The sequence below is a fragment of the Lepidochelys olivacea genome, assembly GCF_965140295.1.
Source record: "Lepidochelys olivacea isolate rLepOli2 genome assembly, chromosome: 3".
Taxonomy (NCBI): domain Eukaryota; kingdom Metazoa; phylum Chordata; order Testudines; family Cheloniidae; genus Lepidochelys; species Lepidochelys olivacea.
The window spans coordinates 186,337,113-186,359,855 of record NC_140413.1 but is presented as its reverse complement, the minus strand read 5'-3'; the positions used below and the strand labels follow the sequence as shown (position 1 = coordinate 186,359,855).

General features: G+C 41.5%; 1 protein-coding gene across 3 annotated transcripts in view; it reads left to right on the top strand.

The window, feature by feature from the left end:
* Nucleotides 1-22,743, top strand: part of RTN4 (reticulon 4) — a 56,081-nt gene that overhangs the window by 5,561 nt on the left and 27,777 nt on the right. The window contains exons 2-3 of one of the 3 annotated variants that reach the window (XM_084623377.1): nucleotides 10,868-10,924; nucleotides 11,726-14,182. The exons of the other annotated variants lie outside the window; for them this stretch is intronic. Of the exons in view, the coding sequence (XP_084479503.1) occupies nucleotides 10,868-10,924; nucleotides 11,726-14,182 (2,514 nt within the window). The remainder of the gene's footprint in view (nucleotides 1-10,867; nucleotides 10,925-11,725; nucleotides 14,183-22,743) is intronic. 3 annotated transcript variants of the gene reach the window in all.

The window sequence follows — 22,743 nt, the reverse complement described above, 5'->3', positions numbered from 1 at the left end:
TTATCCTGAGGCAGAACCCAACTTAGTAAAAGTTTCATCCTCCCTTTTTTTTTTTTTTTTTAAAGGTAGACAGTGTGGGCAGTTTTTTACATATCCACACTCCCAATCGTTCTACTCTCCCTCTACTCCCCTGCACTTGAGTTCTCTGCTGCCTGTCCCCCTTCACCTCTCTCCCTGCACCTGCTTCTCTGTTCCCTAGACATATTTCCTAGCCATTTGGTTCTGTTCTCCCTGCTCCCCAGCTGCCTCATTCTATTCTGCTTAACTGTCCTGGACTTACCTCTTCTGCTGCTGATGTAACAACATTTCCCTTTGTAGGTCATCAGTAATGGGGAAAGAACCCTGACCTCTTGTTTTTAAAAAGTGTGAGCTTCTACTGTAAGAGCTAAAAGACGTATGCCTGTTAGCCTGATCAACCTCTATATGTAGTCCATTACAAGGAATCTTGATGGACCCTCCAAATTTGTTATGCTTTCAGAAGCAAGGCTCAGTTTTTGAATGAGAACTCAGTTTATTCTTGGAATTCTAACCTTTCTTCAGAGCTTCTTGTAGGCCAAGTCCTCCCAAAGCAAGCTAGCCTCCTCAGACAGCAACATATACATCGCTGATAGGCCTCTGAAAGTGCTCACTGCAGGGGTATTCACCCTGTTCTTAAAGGGGCAGCTCCCGTTTCTCTCATTCTATAATTTACAGAGCTAGTAACAAAAATAACAATATAAATACAACAATAAACAAATATTCACACATTCAAAAATTATTATTAAATACTAACTAGGGCTGTCGATTAATCACAGTTAACTCATGCGATTAACTCAAAAAAGATGAATCGCGATAAAAAAATTAATCGAGATTAATCACCGTTTTAATCGCACTGTTAAACAATAGAATACCAATTGAAATTTATTAAATATTTTGGATATTTTCCTGCATTTTCAAATATTTTATTTCAATTTTACAACACAGAATACAAAGCATATAGTGTCTACTTTCTATTTATTACAAATATTTGCACTGTAAAAATGATAAACAATGATTACCTCCTCAGTAATGTGGTAAAGGACTGAACTAGCTTATCTTTAGTCGCTGTTCTGACTTATCAGTATGGCAGGATGGTGTAGCGAATCTTGCAGTTGTGCAGTTTGTGTTGCTTTTACTTTGTGGCTAAATAAAATAAAGTGGAGCTACGTCCCTAGTGCTGTCAGTTCAGACGTTCGGATCTTTATAAACTACTTTTGAGTAATCCATTTCAGTAGTCTTCCTTTCCAGAGGAAGAATTGTTGCTTCAGAAATAACTACCAATTTCTTTAGGAGATGTGCAAGCCTGATGGTGAAGAACTTGGACTCATTCAATAGAAAATTGTTATTTAGCCATAAGATGATATGTTCATTGGTGCTGAGATGGGGAAAAGCTGTGAGCAGGTGTGAAGATTTTTTGTAATGATCTTGGAAGTGGGGGAAGTAGGTTGCAGAACTTGAAGTAAAGTACTTGTTTTGAGTCCATTTTTGTCATTGGTCTGAGATGACACATTCTGTATGGGAGACTACTAGATTAATGTACCAGTCTTCAGATTAAATTGCATGACTCCAGTTTGCATGAATTGCATGAAAATGTGAGAGGACCTAAAATATTGTAGAAGGAGGCTAGCATCTTCTGTCTTCCAGTGGGTAATTATAGTTCATGGATCCTTTTAACACATCTGACTACATCTAGCTTTAACTGATATCCTCAATATGTCAAAACTACGGTTTCTTTTTACATATAAAACTTTATTGATCTTCACTGTTATAGCAGCTTGCAATTCATTTCATCCAAGGTTCTGAAAGCACTTCACAAGGTGGATCTGAGTTTCATTTTACAGGTGGGAAAGCTGTGTCAAAGGAAACCTTTAGTAACTTGTCCAAAGTTCAGTTAGTGAGAGAACCTTGGGTTTTTACTCTGCCAGGTGTTCTTATTAGATGGTTTAAGGGCTTTGAAATACTTCATATGTAGCCTTCAACAAATGGAGGGTGAAGATATCTGCTTCTTGAAGAAATGTTACTTAGTTCCCGATAGAAGGTCTGCAGAGATTTTTTTTTCCATTAGCTGTCTTACTAGCTTTCTTGACTTATGTGACCAACTTATATCCGTTGTTTTTAAATCGATAAAGACTCTTCCCAATTGCTTATCAGCAAGTAAGTTGACAGCTGGGTCTTCTAAACTACAGCTTGACGAAGGCATTGTCTGTACTAGCACTTGTTGGCAAAACTTTTGTCGGTCAGGGGGCTGAAAAAATATGCTCCTGACTGACATAAGTTTTGCTGACTAAAGCGCCGGTGTGAACAGTGCTGTCGGCGGGAAAGCTCTCTCCCACCTACATAGCTACCACTGCTCCTTTGGGGTGGTTTAATTATGTCGGCAGGAGAGCTCTCTCCCATCAGCCTGGAGTGGCTACATGGGAGACCTTACAGCAGTGCAGCTGCAGTGGAACAGCTGTGCTGCTTTAACGTCTATAGTGTAGACATAGCCTAAATATGGCTTCAGTTAATGGAAAAAATCCAATTACTGATTGCAGAGTTGCAAAGTGATACTTAAGTATCTAATTGTGTTCTTTATTTTGTATTCCTTAAACACTTTGGTACAATGTGGTAATTGTAGTAGTTGTATCACAATGGGAAATCATTTAAATTGAATGTAGGCTTTGTCTACACATGAAAGTAAATTCAGAATAAATTAAGTATTCCTGATTAACACCTTGTGTGAATGTGCTTATTACAGAACAAATAAGAATAAAAGCGTCCAGATGTAGCTATTCCAAGAATGACTCCCTTTGCAGACAAGTCTTTTTTTTTGGACAGCTTTCAGATTATGCTCTTGTTTTTTTGTCATGAGATTCTTGCATAGAAAAATATTCATTTAATGTCCATTTATACTAATGAAAAGTTTAGAATAAACTGATGAAGGATAAAAAAAAAACTGATGAAGGAAAAATTTTCAAAGGTGACTTCTCCTTCCTAGTTAGGGTCCATCAATTTTGGTTTCCAGATCCAAAGCTGAGGATGGAGGATTTTACCCATATGGGTTCCCTTCTGTTGAAGGGCATGGTAGTATCCCCTTCTTTCCTTTCTCTGCTGGCTAGGACCCTCTGGAAAAACAAAGACGTTGTCAAAATAATTTTTGTTCTGTCTTGGACATTCAACTCCTTTTTCTCTTGAAGATGTCAATGTTTATTGTACCTTGTTTCCTATTAACTTTCTTGGTGAAAAACTGTGATCCCTAAGCCTCTTAGCACCTATCAACCCTTAACCAGGGGGCGGGGCTACTCCGAGACCAGGGCTTTAAAAAGTCTGCTCCTAAGCGACCAGAGGAGCTCGCGACCAGGAGCGGCTAACAGGGGAGTTTGGCGAGGGAGTTTACAGGGGGAGTGTGAGCAGGGGCTAGAACTCAACATTCTTTAAACTTAAAAGCCAAAAACATCCCCTTGATATAAACAAAACAATAAAGGAACCAGCTGGAGTAAAAAGAAAATGCAGGGAGAAGTCCAGCAACAGAGTGGGGGCTACCCAGTTTATTGCACCCAATGCAGCATGTACCTGCCCTATAGGCAGTGGCATATGTGTGTGCATTCGGTGCAAGGAGCTCCTGTACTCAGAGACCGTGTACGGGCTTTGGAGACCAGGGTGGCTGAACTGGAAGAGCTGAGGGAGACAGAGAGGTACATAGATGAGACTTTCTGGGACACAGTAGAATGGTCCCACCACTGGTCTGACAGCCTCTGTGCTGCTGAGGAGGATGAAAGTCCCAGGGAAGGAGAACATCAAACTGGAGCAGAGGGAAACAATCCCATAGTTGGGACCCTCCTTCCAGATGATGATGTGGTATCCTCTCATCCTGACGATACCTTTCCAGGGGAAGGGAACGCCAGCTATTAGAAAAAGACAGGTATTAGTAATGGGTGATTCAATCATTAGAAACATAGATAGCTGGTTTGCGATGACCGGGAGAACCGCATGGTGACTTGCCTGCCTGGCGCAGAGGTTGCGGATCTCTCGAGACATCTAGATAGACTTATGTGTAGTGCTGGGGAGGAGCTGGTAGTCTTGGTACATGTAGGTACCAATGACATAGGGAAGGATAGGAGAGAGGTCCTGGAGGCTAAATTTAGGCTGCTAGGAAAGAGATTGAAGTCCAGGACCTCCATGGTAGCATTCTCTGAGATGCTCCCAGTTCCACATGTAGGGCCAGTTAGACGAGCAGAACTGCAGAGTCTCAATGCCTAGATGAGACGATGGTGTAGGGAGGAGGGGTTTATATTTATTAGGAACTGGGGAAACTTTTGGAAAGGGGTAGCCTATACAGAAAGGATGGGCTCCACCTAAACCAAAATGGAACAAGATTGCTGGCACTTAACGTTAAAAAGGTCGTAGAGCAGTTTTTAAACTAAGGGCTGGGGGAAAGCTGACAGGTGCTGAGGAGCAGGTGGTTCAGACATCCCTTAGGGGAGGATCTATTAATAGAGAATCTCTATGTCCTAGTGAGGACGAGAGGATGGAAAATGATAAAATACAGGGTCTGATCAGAAACAGTAAAATAAAAAAGAGTTCCATTCAATTATATTGTGTAGTGCCAGACAGTTAAAAGGAGACAAGTTTTTAAAGTGCTTATATACCAATGCTAGAAGTCTAAATAATAAAATGGGTGAACTAGAGTGACTTGTATTAAATGAGGCTATTGATATAATAGGCATCACAGAAACTTGGTGTAATGAGGATAATCAAAGGGATACTGTAATAACAGGGTACATAATATATCTGAATGACAGAACAGGTCGTGCTGGTGGGGGAGTGGTATTATATGTGAAAGAAAGCATAGAATCAAATGAAGTAAAAATCGTAAATGAATCAAACTATACCATAGGTTTCAGAGTAACAGCCGTGTTAGTCTGTATTCGCAAAAAGAAAAGGAGTACTTGTGGCACCTTAGAGACTAACCAATTTATTTGAGCATAAGCTTTCGTGTGCTACAGCTCACTTCATCGGATGCATACTGTGGAAAGTGTAGAAGATCTTTTTATACACACAAAGCATGAAAAAATACCTCCCCCCACCCCACTCTCCTGCTGGTAATAGCTTATCTAAAGTGACCACTCTCCTTCCAATGTGTATGATAATCAAGGTGGGCCATTTCCAGCACAAATCCAGGGTTTAACAAGAACGTCTGACAGGAGGAGGGTAGGAAAAAACAAGGGGAAATAGGTTACCTTGCATAATGACTTAGCCACTCCCAGTCTCTATTTAAGCCTAAGTTAATTGTATCCAATTTGCAAATGAATTCCAATTCAACAGTCTCTTGCTGGAGTCTGGATTTGAAGTTTTTTTGTTGTAATATCGCAACTTTCATGTCTGTAATCGTGTGACCAGAGAGATTGAAGTGTTCTCAGACTAGTTTATGAATGTTATAATTCTTGACCTCTGATTTGTGTCTATTTATTCTTTTACATAGAGACTGTCCAGTTTGACCAATGTACGTGGCAGAGGGGCATTGCTGGCACATGATGGCATATATACCATGTATAGCATGGCATGTATACCACACAACAGAACCACTAACCCAGGAACCTATCCTTGCAACAAGCCCGTTGCCAACTGTGCCCACATATCTATTCAGGGGACACCATCACGGGGCCTAATAACATCAGCCACACTATCAGAGGCTCGTTCACCTGCACATCCACCAATGTGATATATGCCATCATGTGCCAGCAATGCCCCTCTGCCATGTATCATTGTGTATCATGTGTGTATCATTTTTGTAGTTGAAGTTATGAATATTGGCTACGTACTTGTATCTCAATGTGTTTTGATTCTAAGTAGCCTCAATGAAGGATTTGGTCCGCTTCTTGGGAAAGGACTATTCTCAGTAAGTGCCCAATCAAAAAACACTTAACTGACAATGAACTTTGGGAGATGCCAATCCACATGTGAGCTTTCCTGGGAACGTTCAAACCAGGGGTAGGCAACCTATGGCACGATCGCCGAAGGCGGCACGTGAGCTGATTTTCAGTGGCACACACACTGCCCTGGTCCTGACCACCGGGCCGGGAGGCTCTGCATTTTAATTTAATTGAAGCTTCTTAAACATTTTTAAAACCTTATTTACTTTACATACAACAATAGTTTAGTTATATATTATAGACTTATAGAAAGAGACCGTCTAAAAAACGTTAAAATGTAATACTGGCACACGAAACCTTAAATTAGAATGAATAAATGAAGACTTGGCACACCACTTCTGAAAGGTTGCCGACCTCTGGTTCAAACTAACATATAAACAATGGCGTCGGCCTGTGAAGAACTGAGTGATGCATGGACATGTGACTCCAAACTCCATCTTGTTGCTGTGATTTTGCACAGGAAAACCAAGGGGTTTCCGCCCACAAGAGAGAGAATATAAAAGGCCCTGGAAACCCCTCAATTTTTTCTTCAGTCCTGCTTCTTGCTTCTGGAGGAACTTTGCTGCAAACTGAAGCTCTGAACAAAGGACTGAATGACCCATCCCAGCTGTGGATGGACTCCAGAGACTTCATTTGAACCTGCAGTTTATTCCATCACTGCTACAAGCCTGAACCAAGAACTTTGCCATTACTGTATGTAATTGATTCCATTTAACCAGTCTTAGCTCTCATCTATATTTCTTTCTTTTCTAAATCAACCTTTAGATTTTAGATTCTAAAGGATTGGCAACAGCGTGATTTGTGGGTAAGATCTGACTTGTATATTGATCTGGGTCTGGGGCTTGGGATCGGGAGAACCTTTTTTCTTTTACTGGGGTATTGACTTCATAACCATTCGTCCCCATAACGAGTGGCACTGGTGGTGATACTGGGAAACTGGAGTGTCTAAGGGAATTGCTTGTATGACTTATGGTTAGCTAGTGGGGTAAAACCGAAGTCCTCTCTGTTTGGCTGGTTTGGTGTGCCTTAGAGGAGGAGAACCACCAGCCTCTCACCAAATTCCCTTACGCAAAGTAAGCTGCCATGGGATAAGAGGGAAGGTGGTCTCGTAGATTGGTAACTGGTTAAAAGATAGGAAACAAAGGGTAGGTATAAATGGTCAGTTCTCGGAATGGAGAGAGGTAAATAGTGGTGTCCCCCAGGGGTCTGTTCTGGGACCAGTCCTATTCAACATATTCATAAATGATCTGGGAAAAGGGGTAAACAGTGAGGTGGCAAAATTTGCAGATGATACAAAACTACTCAAGATAGTTAAGTCCCAGGCAGACTGCGAAGAGCGACAAAAGGATCTCACAAAACTGGGTGATTGGGCAACAAAATGGCAGATGAAATTCAATGTTGATAAATGCAAAGTAATGCACATTGGAAAGCATAATCCCAACTATACATATAAAATGATGGGGTCTAAATTAGCCGTTACCACTCAAGAAAGAGATCTTGGAGTCATTGTGGATAGTGCTCTGAAAACATCCACTCAATGCAGCGGCAGTCAAAAAAGCAAACAGAATGCTGGGAATCATTAAGAAAGTGATAAATAATAGGAGAGAAAAAATCATATTGCCTCTATATAAATCCATGGTACTTCCACATCTTGAATACTGTGTGCAGATGTGGTTGCCCCATCTCAAAAAGATATACTGGAATTGGAAAAGGTTCAGAAAAGGGCAACAAAAATTATTAGGGTTATGGAACGGCTTCCATATGAGGAGAGATTAATAAGACTGGGACTTCTCATTTTAAAAAGAGTGTGTTTGACTTGAACCCCTTCCACCTCCACTTCCCCTCTCTGGGTCCTCATTCCTTTCCCCCCACAAACCTTCCTTTTTATTTCTGATAGAGTCCAGGCTTCAGGAAGCTGAGCTGCTGCCTCTGATATGTAGAGTTAGCAGCATAGTACTGCAAAGAGAGTCCTCTAGAGGACCACCTGCATCTGTTTTTGATGTGAACTGGGTTTTTCCGGGGTGTTCTGGTTTGTGCCAAATCAATAGGCTTGTGATCACTGATGCATAAAACATAACCTGAAAATTTGAAGTTGATGGCATGCAGCTTTCCAAAATTATTGTTACTGATAGAGGAATGTAGTTGCACTGAGTGTTAGACCTTCCTTTGCTTGGTTGGCGATTATCTAGTTTGACCTCTTGCACTATGTCGTCTCGCCAAGAGGATTGCATAACACAAGCCATAGAATCTCAGCCAGTAATACACTTGTTCTTTTATGACCTGCAGTACTGCATGCTGACTAGTGTCCAGTGAGAGTATCTAGTCTGTATTAGAATAGTCACTTAATAGTATCTGCCATAGTTAGTGTTACAGAGTTTCAATTAGAACATTGCTTTCACATGTTCTGAATTAGGGTTGAAATTTTCTACTAGTGGTTGCTAAAATGAACGTTAGGATAAAGAGTTTGAGCAAATCCTTTTAGCCATTTTAGTTCTAGAAGTGTAAAAAACCCCAACCCCTAATTTTTTCTTTTAAAAAGAAAAGACATTTATTTCATAAAACTAAATTGGCTGAACTTTGAAATTTGGCATGTGAACAGTGTTCATTTTAAGCTACTTGTACAACCAGCTTTGGCAAAAATTGGCTGAATGATAGAAGTGATTTTTTTTTTCATTTGTTTGCTACGCATTGAACATGTTTTGCACCTTTTTACATGCCACATTGTACATTGAATCTGGCTTATGTGTTGTGCTCAGATTCTTAGTTGGACAGCCAGTGTGTAAATATTATACAGAAACTCCTCGGAAAGTTCTTCCAAATAAATTATACTAACATATTATCAGGAACTGAAGAAAATCATATGGATGAAATTGCAGAATTCATTATTTTGGAGCCTCTCTGTAATGTTTTTCTGTATCTTGAAATATCCTGCAGATTATAAAATTCATTTAAAGGTGGACACCTCTGTACAACTCTTTAGTACTTCCTAGTTCACTGAAGATATCTTGTAATGCATTGTTATGTGACATCATAGATGCTGTAGCTTACAATAAGACTTCTGATATTTTGTGATGTTGCTAGGAAGCACCATGAAGATCTCTGGGAATTACCCAGATTAAAAACAAAGCAACAAAAGACCGTTTACATTGTCTTGCAGCCTGCTTTTTAGGAGAACTTAGTGTGTGTTTCTGTAAACTTAGCCATTCAGAAAAGTTGTTTTTAAACAAATAATAGCAACCCTTCTACCCTGCTTATCTCAATGAGATGGGAAATTAAGTGTGTAATTGGGATAATTTAAATATTAAAATTAAGTTAACTACATTATATTTTTTGCATTTCCTATCTTTAATGTCCTATAGCAGCTTTAACTTGAAGGCTTCCCTTTAAATTCCTATCTTGTACTTGAATGTTGCAAGATTAGTCATCTTTCTGTGACACGTGGGTACAATGGGTAAACTAAGGACAGCATGGCGGTGTCAGCTCTAGGTAATTTGTTCTTTTATATTGTTAGGAGTCTAGTACAGTGGCTCTCAAACTTTAGCAACCCGAGGACCCACATTTTGATTTAAAAATTTTTGCGGATGCCCAAGCCGGCTTCTGATTTTCCCTGGGGGTACCGCTCAGCCCCAGGCCCTCCCCCCCAAGACCCCTTACCCCATCTCTTCTCTGCCTCTTTCTGCTCCCTCCCCTGATTGTGCCCCATCCCCGCTCCTTCCCCTCCCTCCCAGCACCTCCTGCACACCATGGAACAGGTGTTCCGCAGCGTGCAGGAGGCACTGGGAGGGCAGGGGAGGAGTTGATCAGTGGGGCCAGTGGCCCTGGACATGACTTGTGGACCCCCTGGAGTATCCTTACTGACCCTGAGGGGTCCATGGACCCCGGTTGGAGAACCTCTGCTTTAGTATACTCCTGGGGGAATTCTGCACCAAAAAACTAAAAATTCTGCACACAATATTTTAAAATTCTGCAAAATTCTGCATATTTTATTTGTCAGAGCCCAGCAGGAAGGCCAGACACCTGCATTCCCCCCCCCCCCCCCGAGCCCAGCTGTGTGGCAGTCCCCCAGCCCAGACACCCGCACTCACTACCCCCACCACACCCAGAGCCTAGCTGCAGGGCCCTCCCAGCCCAGACACTTGTACCCTCTCATCCTCCAGAGCCCACCTGCAGAACCCCCGACCTAGACACTCACATGCACACCCTATCCCCCAGAGCTCAGCTGTGGGCCCTCCCCCAGCCCAGACACTCACATCCCCTCCCCCCCAGAGCCCAGCTGTGGAGCCCACCCCACCCCAGACACCTTCACCCTCTAACCCCCAGAGCCAGGAAGCCTGATGCTGCATCCTGGCCTTGTGTGGAGTTTCCTGCACGCTGCCCACTTCTTTCAGGGCGTGCTGAGAACTGCAGCTGCCGGGAACCCTCCAGCTCCTCCTCCTCCTCCCCCTCCCACGGCAGTGTCTTTTATCTGCTGGGTTCAGCGGCCCTGAGTGGTGGCCAGCAGCTCTGTAGCCCATTTTTGTGGGAATTCTGTGGGGAAAAGGAAATTCTGCGTGCACAACATTAATTACTGCACAAATTCTGCATGGACAGTGGCTCAGAATTCCCCAAGGAGTACTAGTTTATCATGGATGCTTGGACAATTAAGAATGAAGACTAATTGCTGTAGTTTACTGCTCTGTCTTAGAACGAGCTCCTGGCTTGGGGTATGGGGAAGCATATGTAGCCTTAGTAACGCCCTCATGATAAAATGGAGAATTTTGAATTCAGAGACACCATACTTTCTGGTTTGTGTATAGTCCTGTGGTTTCTAATGTGGATGTAAATACTAGTTACACATTGTTACTGATTGTGAACTGAATACTTGCTTGCTTACTCTTCTTTTCAAACTACCTAGCCTTCATTTATTTCTGCTGAGGTTCTATGTATTTGTTTTTCAGATGAGACCCTTTTTGCTCTTCCTGCTGCATCTGAGCCTCTGATGCACTCCTCTGCAGGCAAGTTCTTTCTGCTAGCCTTTTGTCTTAGAATACATTCTGCACTTTGACTGTCACCTCATTAACTCCTTCCAACTAGTTTGCATTTACCAAAAGTTGGCATGGGTCCAAGAATAGCATTTATCTTCCAAATTCTAAGCTTGCAGTTTATCTGCTCAAGATTCAAATATGCATTTGTTTCCATAGATGGCAGATAGTGACTGTTATAAACAAGCTACTGCTCTGTGGATTCTTGGACTCTTGATACAGGAAATCATGTGATACAATTAACAGGTTAAAATTTTAAAGCATAGTTGCTCTCACTGACTAGCAAAAGCTTTAATCAGTAATAACTTTTTGCAGTATTTTATGTGAAAATGAACTCCATGGTATAGCATTTACTCAGTGGCCGTTCCTCTAATATGCTATCCATTGAATCTTTTTTTTGTAAAAGGGAAAATAAGACCAATTCCCCTCCCACCTCCCAGCCAACACACACACCTGGTTAGAGTTCCCTAACATTCTTGTTGGTGATACTTGGATTGGATACTGTTCTTCTTTGATTTTTTGATCTTAACTAATCCTTGCACTGCATAAAGTTGCTGCTTCTCTAACCTTTTGCATACTTCCCTGCTTGCTAAAAGATGTGAAATAGAATAACATTATATTCTAACCCACACTTTATTTTAATGGCTAGTAATATTTATGATAGTTTTAGAGGAATGTTTTAATAACTAATATTATTTTGAACTTGTCATACAGTTTGCATTAACTTTAAGAACACTTGCATTCTCTAACTTTCCTTTCTGTCCATGGTCACAGAAAAAGTTATGGACTTGCAGGAGAAGCCAGGTAGCGCTATGTCGTCTGGCCAAGAGGATTTCACTGCAGTCCTGCTTGACACTGCTGCTTCTCTTCCTTCCCTCTCTCCTCTCTCAGCCGATCCCTTTAAAGAGCACACAACCTTTGATATGCTATCAGATGGATTACCTGCAAGAGGCATTTACAGCAAAAATGAAAGTGAGGCTTATAAAGAAATTGCAAGGAATCCATTTCTTGTAGAGAAAAATGCCAGAGATGTTCCAGAGATGGAATATTCAGAAATGGAATTCCCATTTGCTAAAGCAGAAGCAGCCATTATATCACAGACTATAGAAGAAAAGCTGCTAGAGAACAGTAAAGAAAGGTTTAACCTAGAAAAAAACCCTGCACATCAGCAACATACATCTCCAGAAGTGCCCGTTGATTTATTTGGAAAGCATGATGAAGAGGCATCTTCTGAGAAAGTGAAATATGATAGCAGTGATCATGGTGAAAAAGTGGTTTTCGAAGAAAACACTCCTATAAGGGAAGAATATGTAGACTTCAAACCATTTGAACCAATATGGGAGGTAAAAGATACTTGCCATGGAGGTAGCAGCTTGAAAGTGGTTGTTGGAAGTCAGGTAGATAGCAAATTAGAAAGCAGTTTAGATGAGAAATATGATGCAGATAAACTTCAGATACTAACAATACAAAAAGATCTTGAAAACAAAAGTGAAAGCAGTAATGAAGATCTTTCCTTCCCAAACACCCCAGAAGCTATAAAAGAATCTTCACAAGCTTATATTACTTGTGCTAAATTTGAATCTGCTGTAACATTTGATGACAATATGGCTAAAACTCTTTCTCCATTAGAGGAGGAGATGTCAGAAAATAAAACGGATGAGAAAAAAATAGCAGAAATGAAAGCCCAGATTGGCACAGAACAGAATGATACCTGTATTGAAGTAGTAGCCAGGCATAACCAGGAAGCTGACTATGCTGAAACAGATAGTTTATCAGAGAAGTCTGCTGATACTGCAGCAAATATGTCTGAAGGTCTTACTCCAGATTTAGTACAAGAAGCATATGAAAGTGAAATGCATGATGCAACATGTACAAAACTTGTTTATGAAACAAAGATAGATTTAGTCCAAACATCTGAGTCATCACAAGAGCCTTTGAAACCTGTGATACAGCTCTGTCCCTCGTTTGAAGGAGCTGAAGCTGCCCCATCTCCAGTCTTGCCTGATATTGTTATGGAAGCCCCATTAAACACTGGAGCTGCTGGTGCAGATGCTACTGCTGGGCAGCGTGAAGCCTCCCCATCAGAAGCTTTTACTCCTGTCATTGATTATGAGAATGTACAACAAGAGTCTGGGAAATCTCCACCATACGAAGAGGCAGTGAATGTATTATTAACACAGGCACAAGAAGCAAAGGAGGAAGCTGTATTAAAAGAACCTGATCATAAGAGTAGTGCAGTTGCTGAAGAAATAGAGACTCCTTATATATCGATTGCTTGTGACTTAATTAAAGAAACAAAGGTCTCCAGTGAATCTGCTTCTCCAACCTTTATAGATTATTCAGAGACACTAATAACAGAATGTGTTTCACAGCATGTGCCCGAACATATTGAGTCCTTTGAAAAGATGTCACCCCAGTCTGGTAAAACTGCCTTGTTTAGTGGTCAGCCAACACCTGAGCTTCCTCAGAAAGAACCAGTAGTTGCATCCCTCACGGTGGAAGATAAATCAGTTGAAAATACTGACAAGATTGTAACAGATGATGATGGTAAGGAAGGACGTACAGATTTGCTACATTCTACTGGCAAACCCTATTTGGAGTCTTTCCAACCTGAATTGGAATCTTCCATAACTACTACTACTTTGCCCTCTGAGTCAGCTTTTATAGAAATAGCCAAGAAGGGGAAAATTCCTCTTCAAATGGAGGAGTTGAGTACTGTGGCCGATTCAGATGATATGTCTGTTTTTAAGGAACCAAAAATAGTAGACAAAGTTCTCTTACCCACAGAGTCATCTCCAGTCCCACTGACCGAAGACTTTATGACATTAATCAGTCCTAAAACTGCTCCTAAATTTGTGACAAAAAACACTGACAAAGAAATATCGCACAAAGATGAAAGTAAACAGATTACTAATGTGCTCAAAGCTGAGACGGGTCACTTACCTTGTCCAGAACTACCCCATGATCTGTCTTTAAAGAATGTGCAAGTGAAAGCTGAAGAAAATATTCATGCCTTGATAAAGTCCTCAGAGGCTTTGGTCAGAGAAGTGCCTGAAGGATCCAAGTTGGTGTTACTGCCTACTGATGTTTCACGTTTGTCCACTGAGAAAGAGGTAGTCAGTATAGGAAAACCTGAAACCCTTGTGAAAGAAGCTGAGAGAGAAGTTGCTTCTGTTAAAGACAAGAAAAAATCTACTGCTATATTTACAGCAAAGATGAGTAAATCCTCAGGTAATCTTCATACACTGTCTTGCACTTCACTAATCAACATATTTCTTTAGCTAAACTTAAGCATTAATGACGTCTCTTTTTTTAAAATGGATCACTATTTGTACATTTCATTGTCTAACATATTTCTGGTGCCCACGGCTTAAAGTGTGAGAACTGTATTAACATTTTCCCCATCCTGACTGCATCATTATTTTTTTGTGTTCAGTCTTGCCTACCAGCCACTCAGGGTGGATTTCCCTTCCCCAGTCTTCTCCTCTCCTCTTTTTACTGATGGTCTGTTGATAGAGAGCTTTACCCTGAGCTAAGAGAACAGCTTACTGCTTACTTCAAAATTCTTTGGTGCTCCTCAATAAACGGGACATCAAAAGCCCTGGAAACCAGCTTTTATTGCTCAAAGCCATGTATGTTATCTCCATGTTGCTAGCCACAAGTTTTGAAACCAAATTATTCCTCAAAGGCATGTTGCCATAGTAACTGGGGCGGTTAGTCTCTTAATTTACATTGTATGAGTTAATCTCAAATGCTTTTGTTTCTTCACCTACAGAATTTAATCATAAATCAGATCTTAACACTTTCTGGGTAGTTTTTCATGTACAACTTGTAGCCATCAAAGGCGCACTGATATAGCCTAAGCAATAACTTATGTATTGCTTTCCAGTGCTGTAATCAGTGGGCCGATGTGTACATCGGATATCTTAATATTCACATTATTGAAAATGCTGAGCAGTAAGAAGTCCAATATTCTGTGAACATTAAAATCACTTTGTACACATTGTACACAGTTATATTAGAGATGCCCATTTTTTATTTTTAAAATGAGATCTTAGTGAGCTGTACTCTAGCATAGTATTTCCTTACGTTCACGTTGATTTAAAGTAGCAGAAAGGTAGAGGATAGGACTCTCAGCATTTCATGTTTTATAATTACTGCTCCAAACTATATGCCTCATTCAAATCCAGCTCAGTTGTGGGATAAAATAAAACGGTGTTTGCCTTTTTGGTGCAGAACACTATGTTCCTTCTTGAAAAATTCTTGTGAATTGTACATAAGCCTGTGATTTACTGGAAATCTGCTTCTGGCACAAGTTTAGTATAAATGTTGATACTTTGGAATCCGCAATCATTTCAGCGTATGTATCCCTATTAATCTGAATTCTGTGAATTCTTGTTTTACTACATGCATGATGTGCAGTTTAATTTTTATACTTTGTGTTGGTATTCCATGTTACCTGCATGCAGCAGACTTAAAATTCCATAAGGGTTCTGTTTTGTGTGTGTGTGTGTGTGTGTGTACTGGTACCATTACCTTATTTATCCAGTGCCTACTTAGATTGGATATTAGGAAAAACTTTTTCACTAAGAGGGTGGTGAAACACTGGAATGCGTTACCTAGGGAGGTGGTAGAATCTCCTTCCTTAGAGGTTTTTAAGGTCAGGCTTGACAAAGCCCTGGCTGGGATGATTTAACTGGGAATTGGTCCTGCTTTGAGCAGGGGGTTGGACTAGATGACCTTCTGGGGTCCCTTCCAACCCTGATATTCTATGATTCTATGATTCTACTTCAAGAGCTTACAATTTAAAATTACACAACATTCTAAAATTAAATGCAGACTTTTTCCTTCCTAAAAGTTGCTGCTATTTCTCTAAAATAAACAGAAAGATCTTTTCTTTTCCTTTCCGGATCCTGTTGCCACTTAGTATAGCTGTATTTATATTATTACAAAGTGTTCCTTTGCTGTTTTATGAAGACTTCACATCCAATACCAGTTGACCTCTCTGGGCATTTTTCTTGAAACTAGTTTCTCATCATTTGAACTCAGGGAAGCTATCATCTGTTTAAAAAAAAAGTTATTATTTTGAACAAGAACCTTTTAAAGCACATTGGTAATAGATTCCTAGACTTTAACGCCAGAAGGGACCATCATGACCATCTGGTCTGACCTCTTGCACGTTGCAGGCCACAGAACCTCACCCACACTCTCCTGTAATAGACCCATAACTAAGGCTATGTTTTAATCACGAGTACTTTTAGTAAAAGTCATGGACAAGTCACGGGCAGTAAACAAAAATTTGCAGCCCGTGACTTGTCCATGACTTTTATATATACCCCTGACTAAAACTTGGGGGGAGGGGCGGTTCAGGAGGGGGCGCCGTGGGTGCTGGGGTGGGAGGCGTGGCCTGGGGGCCCCCCCACAGTTGGTTGGGGGGGGCACCGTGAGTGTTCGGGGGTGCAGCACAGGGGAAGATGCAGGTGCTGGGGGAGGAGTCTGGGGGGCCTGAAGCAGGCTCCGTACCCGGCTCCTGGGAAGAGGCGACCCTAGCTCCACATGCTGCCTCTGCTCCACCCCAAGCCCCGGTTCTGCAGCTCCCTTTGGCTGGGAACTGTGGTCAATGGGAGCTGCGGGTAAGCACCGCACCCCAATCCTGAGCCCCCCCACCCAAATTCCTACTGCTGGGAAGCGGGGGGAGCCCCTAAGACTGCCCCAGCAGTGGCTGGTGAACCTGGCCTGGGGCTGCCTGAGCTGCTTAGGTGCACCGGCCGCTGCAGAAGTCACGGAGGTGATGGAAAGTCACAGAATCCGTGACAAACATGGAGCCTTACCCATAACCTCTGGCTGAATTTCTGAAATCCTCAAATCATAATTTAAAGACTTTAAGTCACAGAGAATCCACCATTTATACTAGTTTAAATCTGCAAGTGACCCAGGCCCCATGCTGCAGAGAAAGGTGAAAATCCCCCTAAGGCCTCCATCAATCTGACCTGGGGGAAAATTCCTTCACAACCCCAAATATGGCAGTCAAACCCTAAGCATGGGGGCAAGACCCACCAGCCAGACACGTGGGAAAGAATTCTCTGTAGTAACTCAGAGCCCTTCCCATCTAGTATCCCATCACCAGCCACTAGAGATATTTTCTGCTAGCTGTTGCAGATTGGCTACGTGCTATTGTGGGCAGTCGCCTCATACTCCATCAAGTTATCAGTCTTGAAGCCAGTTATTTTATTTTTTTGTCCCCACTATTCCCTTTGGAAGGCTGTTCCAGAACTTCTTTCCTCTGGTGGTTAGAAACCTTCATCTAATTTCGAACCTAAACTTGTTGATAGCCGGTTTATAACCATTTGTTCTTGTGTCCACATTGGCACTTAATTTAAATAACTCCTCTTCCTCCTTCTGATATATTTATAGAGAGTAATCATATCTCCCCTCAGCCTTATTTTGGTTAGGCTAAATAAGCCAAGCTCTTTGAGTCTCCGCTCATAAGGTAAGTTTTCCATTCCTTGGATCATCCTAGTAGCCCTTCTCTGCACCTGTTCAAGTTTGTATTCATCTTAAACATGGGAGACAAGAATTGCAGACAGTGCTCTAGATGAGGTCCCACCAGTGCCTTGCCTGATGCATCCTAAGATTGTAGTAGCCTTTTTCATGGTCGCATCACATTTGGCTGCTCATAGTTATCCTCTCGTCAACCAATACACCATGGTCTTTCTCCTCCACTGTCGCTTCCAACTGATATGTCCCCAGCTTATAGCAAGAATTCTTGTTGTTAGTCCCTAAATGCATGACTCTGCACTATTAAATTTCATCCCATTTCTATTACTCTAGTTTTCAAGGTTGGCCAGATCTTCTTGTATGATATCCTTGTCCTCTTCTGTATTGGCAATATCTCCCAACTTTGTGTCATCCACAAATTTTATTAGCACACTTACTTTTTGTGCCATGGTCATTAATAAAAATGACATGCTACATTATTTTAGAGGAGGAAAAACATCTTTCTTCCAAGATTAGTGCACACTAAGGTACTGAGGTAAAAAGGCTATTGCAGCAATTTGTATTTGTTCCCACTTGTCTTAAAGCTAATGTGATATTTTCTTGAGACCTGTCAGTTTATAGGAAAGATAGTTATAGATTGTTGGAACCTGGAGGCAATTTGTTGACAAAATTACTTTTACCGTTTTCTGGTTTCCAAAAATCCATCTTTCATCAGTTTTCAAATTGATGAGAATGTGGATTCAGAAAAATGTGCAGCTTAAATTTCTCTCTAGTTTCTTATTAGTCAATGCGCTGTGCTCTTTTTTTTTTCTTTTCTTTTCTTTTGCTGTCTTGCAGTTCCTGTTTGTTGTTGTCTGTGTGAAGATGTAGGTCTCGTTAAGTGCCACAGAAGCTATAACCCTGTTGGTTCTAAAACCATTTACTTTAAAATTGTATGTGAATAGTTGTGGTAAGAATCTTCTTGAACCAAAGCACTTAATATATACGCCCACGTATGTTTCTAGGCTAGCAAAAGGATCTGAGGTTCACGACCTTGTCGAAGCAATGGTTATGCCTGTGCTTGGACTGGTGCTTCCACCTTTGGTCTAATCAGTGATGCTGCAGCAGTGATGAACCATAGGTCCTAAGAAATGAAGAAATTAATTGGTTCAAGGCTAATACTCAGATCTGAAGCTAAAAGTTCAATTAAACTGGTGTTGCTTAATACACACTTTTACACTGCCAACATTTCTTCAAAGGGTTTGTGAACTCCTTGCACATTTTCTCTTGTTCACCCATGCCAATCCATGAAATAACTTAGTCCATCCCATGCTTTGCTGCACATTGGGCTACCCACATTTGCCATCCTTTCCTGTCAACTGCCCGTCATAGAATCATAGAAGATTAGGGTTGGAGGAGACCTCAGGAGGTCATCTAGTCCAACCCCCTGCTCAAAGCAGGACCACCACCAACTAAATCATCCCAGCCAGGGCTTTGTCAAGCCAGGCCTTAGAAACCTCTAAGGATGGAGATTCTGCCACCTCCGTAGGTTACCCAGTGCTTCACCACCCTCCTAGTGAAATAGTGTTTTCTAATATCCAACCTAGACCTCCCCCACTGTAACCTGAGACCGTTGCTCCTTGTTCTGTTATCTGCCACCACTGAGAACAGCCGAGCTCCATCCTCTTTGGAACCCCCCTTCAGGTAGTTGAATGCTGCTATCAAATCCCCCATCACTCTCCTCTTCTGCAGACTAAACAAACCCTGTTCCGTCAGCCTCTCCTCATAAGTCATGTGCCCAAGCCCCCTGATCATTTCTGTTGCTCTCCACTGGACTCTGTCCAATTTGTCCACATCCCTTCTGTAGTGGGGGGACCAAAACTGGATGCAATACTCAGAGGTGGCCTCACCAGTGCCGAATAGAGGGGAATAATCACTTCCCTCAAACTGCTGGCAATGCTCCTGCTAATACAGCCCAATATGCTATTGGCCTTCTTGGCAACAAGGGCACACTGCTGACTCATATCCAGCTTCTCGTCCACTGTAATCCCCAGGTCCTTTTCTGCAGAACTGCTGCTCAGCCAGTCAGTCCCTAGCCTGTAGCGGTGTATGGGATTCCTACTTCCTAAATGCCGGACTCTGAACTTGTCCTTGTTGAACCGCATCAGATTTCTTTTGGCCCAATCCTCCAATTTGTCTAGGTCACTCTCGAACCTATCCCTTCCCTCCAGCATATCTACCTCTTCCCCCAGCTTAGAATCATCTGCAAACTTGCTGAGGGTGCAATCCATCCCATCATCCAGATCATTAATAAAGATGTTGAACAAAACCGGTCCCAGGACTGACCCCTAGGGTACTCTGCTTGATACCGGCTGCCAACTAGACATCGAGCCGTTGATCACGGCCCGTTGAGCCCGACAATCTAGCCAACTTTCTATCCACCTTATAGTCCACGGGTTCTTCAACTGGGGCTTGGGACCCCACAGGGGGTCATGAGGTTTTTACATGGGGGGTCACAAGCTGTCAGCCTCCAATCCAAACCATGCTCTGCTTCCAGCATTTATAATGATATTAAATATATTAAAAGTGTTTTTAATGTATAAGGGGGGATCGCACTCAAGAGGCTTGCTATGTGAAAGGGGTCACCGGTCCAAAAGTTTGAGAACCACGGTTACAGTTCATTCATCCAATCCATACTTTTTTAACTTGCTGGCAAGAATACTGTGGGAGACCATATCAAAAGCTTTGCTAAAGTCAAGATAGATCATGTCCACTGCTTTCCCCATCTCTCCAAATCTTCCCATTTCATGTTAAGGTGCTTGATGTCGTTCAGAACTGTTCATTTCCATGTTATTCAGTCTTCCTGTTTCTGCCAATTACTCTTGATATCCCTGGACCACATTGTACTACATGGAACCCTTTAATGGGTTACAAATTGATTAAATATTGTGAAGTCCATTGCTCAAATAGAGTACATTTTAAAGCTATCTGTCTTTTTAATTTTTTATTATTGTTCCATTTTAGTGCAGGTAAGTTGAATTAACGCTGCCCAGCAAATCCCTGGGTAGTTTTCTATAATTGTCAAACAATGTCTGATCCATAATTCTTAGTATGTATTTGATCTGTTACCCGGGGTTCTTTCAACCCAAAGCTCTTGGTAACTTTTACTCTGTGCAAGGTGGTGTCAGGAAATAAATCAGGAGAAACATGGCCGGCCGACTGATAGATGGCTGGCACAAACAGGACAACACAAGAGTGCTTTCACTTACAACTAAACTTTATTTAGTCTCAAGCACTTACACACGTCCGCAACAGATTAGTAAAACACCCCCAACCCTCGATAATTACTGAAGCTGAGTGTGGCTCTCGAGTGGCACAGCGGCAGCCTTCCGGTAGCCTAATCTTCTGTCTTCCGGTGGGGACCACAAGATGTATCCAGGGGAGAATTCCTGAAAAAACCCTCCCAAACTCTCCCAGCTAACTCAAACTTCCCCCCCCTAATTTATATATTAGTAATACAATGACATGTCACATAAAGAAAACTTATTAAGGAAACAGTTTCAAAGGTCAAGCAAGAGGTTTCCTTCTGGTCATCGATTAACCAGGTGTGTTTTTTTCAGAGTTTGCATGTCTTGAGGCCCTGTCAGACACATTCCTGAGGGCACATGGACAAGCGTCCTGTTCTTCTAAAATGCGTGTATCAGCAATTTCAACACACTTCTTGTCAGGAAGGACGTGGGGTCAAGCTGCCCTTTCTGTGGCACCTTGGTTATGCTAAGGCTGCTGCACGGCCATTTTACGGCCTGCTGATTCGGCTGTTTTTAGCAATAAGCAATAGTGGTTTCAGGCACTTTACTGGTTTGCCAAAATCTCCCCGTGCAGTTCACGCTTTCAGAAACTTAAGTATATAACAATTGCATTGAGAGGAATATCTGTAGGTGAGGCTTTTGGTGCCACCTAGTGTTTGTAAATGAAAAGGGTAATTTAGTGGATATTTTTCAACCAACACAGTACTGTACAAAGGCATGACAAACTCCTAAGCAGAGCAGTTCAATAGGATATTGTCAAATAGCTTTGTTTTTCTTTCTTTATCTGAAATGCTCTTTGAAGTTAGGAATGAAAAGCCCATTACATTTCTTGATCCTCTTCCGTTTCCCAAACTTCATTCACCCCTCTGTGTATTTGAATAATACCTGCTTTTACTTGCATAGTTTTATGAAAAATACTCATATGCCAGTAGTGTTACCCTTAAGTGATGTTATTGTTTGTAATTTTTTTAATCTTTCTGCCCTCCTGTCCCCCAAACACACAACATACAAAAGTATGGAATATCATAAATCCCAGATGAAAGTCAGTGGGAGATGTGGGTTTTCTGCACTTCTGGAAATCAGACCACTTATTTAGGTTCCTAATTTAAGCACCAGTTTCTGAAAATGTTTTGGTTTAACTTCCAGCTAAGAATTTCAGTGCTTTTATAGGTTTGTATGAGTGTCTTGTTTGTGAACTCAAACCCGGCCAAGTGCATGTGGATATAGTTTAGACGAAATGCTGCCAGCATACCAGCACTTCAATCTCCATTATATTGGTCCATAGGAAGTAAAACTTAATTTGGAGACTAAATCAAAGTACTAAACAGCAATCCAAAAAGGCTGTTGAACTGTTGCACATGCACTCCGATTCTGTGTTAAAAATCATGAAATATCTGTTTTTACATAATGAGAGCATTAGTATGATACTTGCCTTGTGCAAGTCTATAACTAAAAACCAAATCATTTTATATGAAGCTCAAAGCAAGAGAAATAACTAAATGTTACTTTGTATCCACATTATCCAGATATTCATCTCCATTGATTTCAAATACTCAAGTCTGTAGCGCAGTCAAACATAAAGAGCAGCCCTGCACCTGTGTAGTACCATCAATGAAAGAAAGCTAACTCTGAAGAGGCTTCAAAATTTCTTTCAGAAATACATTTTACATTAAGTCAATCCTGATTAAATTTTTGTGCTCTAAGTGCTGTTCAGTTTGTCTTATCTTGCCTCTACTACTGGCTGAAAGGAGAAGGGACACTTCCCAGTTAAGATGAAGAAGCAGAAGAAGTGTTTTCCATTGAAACTGTTCGGAGTGTACAAATCTGCAGAATTTCCTTATGGATGGAAAACTTTGTGAATTTTAATTATGAAATGAGACCAGTAGTAGTGCCTATTACTTAGCATTATGCAGTCAAGTTCTGTGGTAGTTCACTTCAGCCTGCATCACCCCTGCTATTCCACTCTTTGGTCTCTCCTGAGCAGCAGCTTCCCCTTATGCTGGCTTT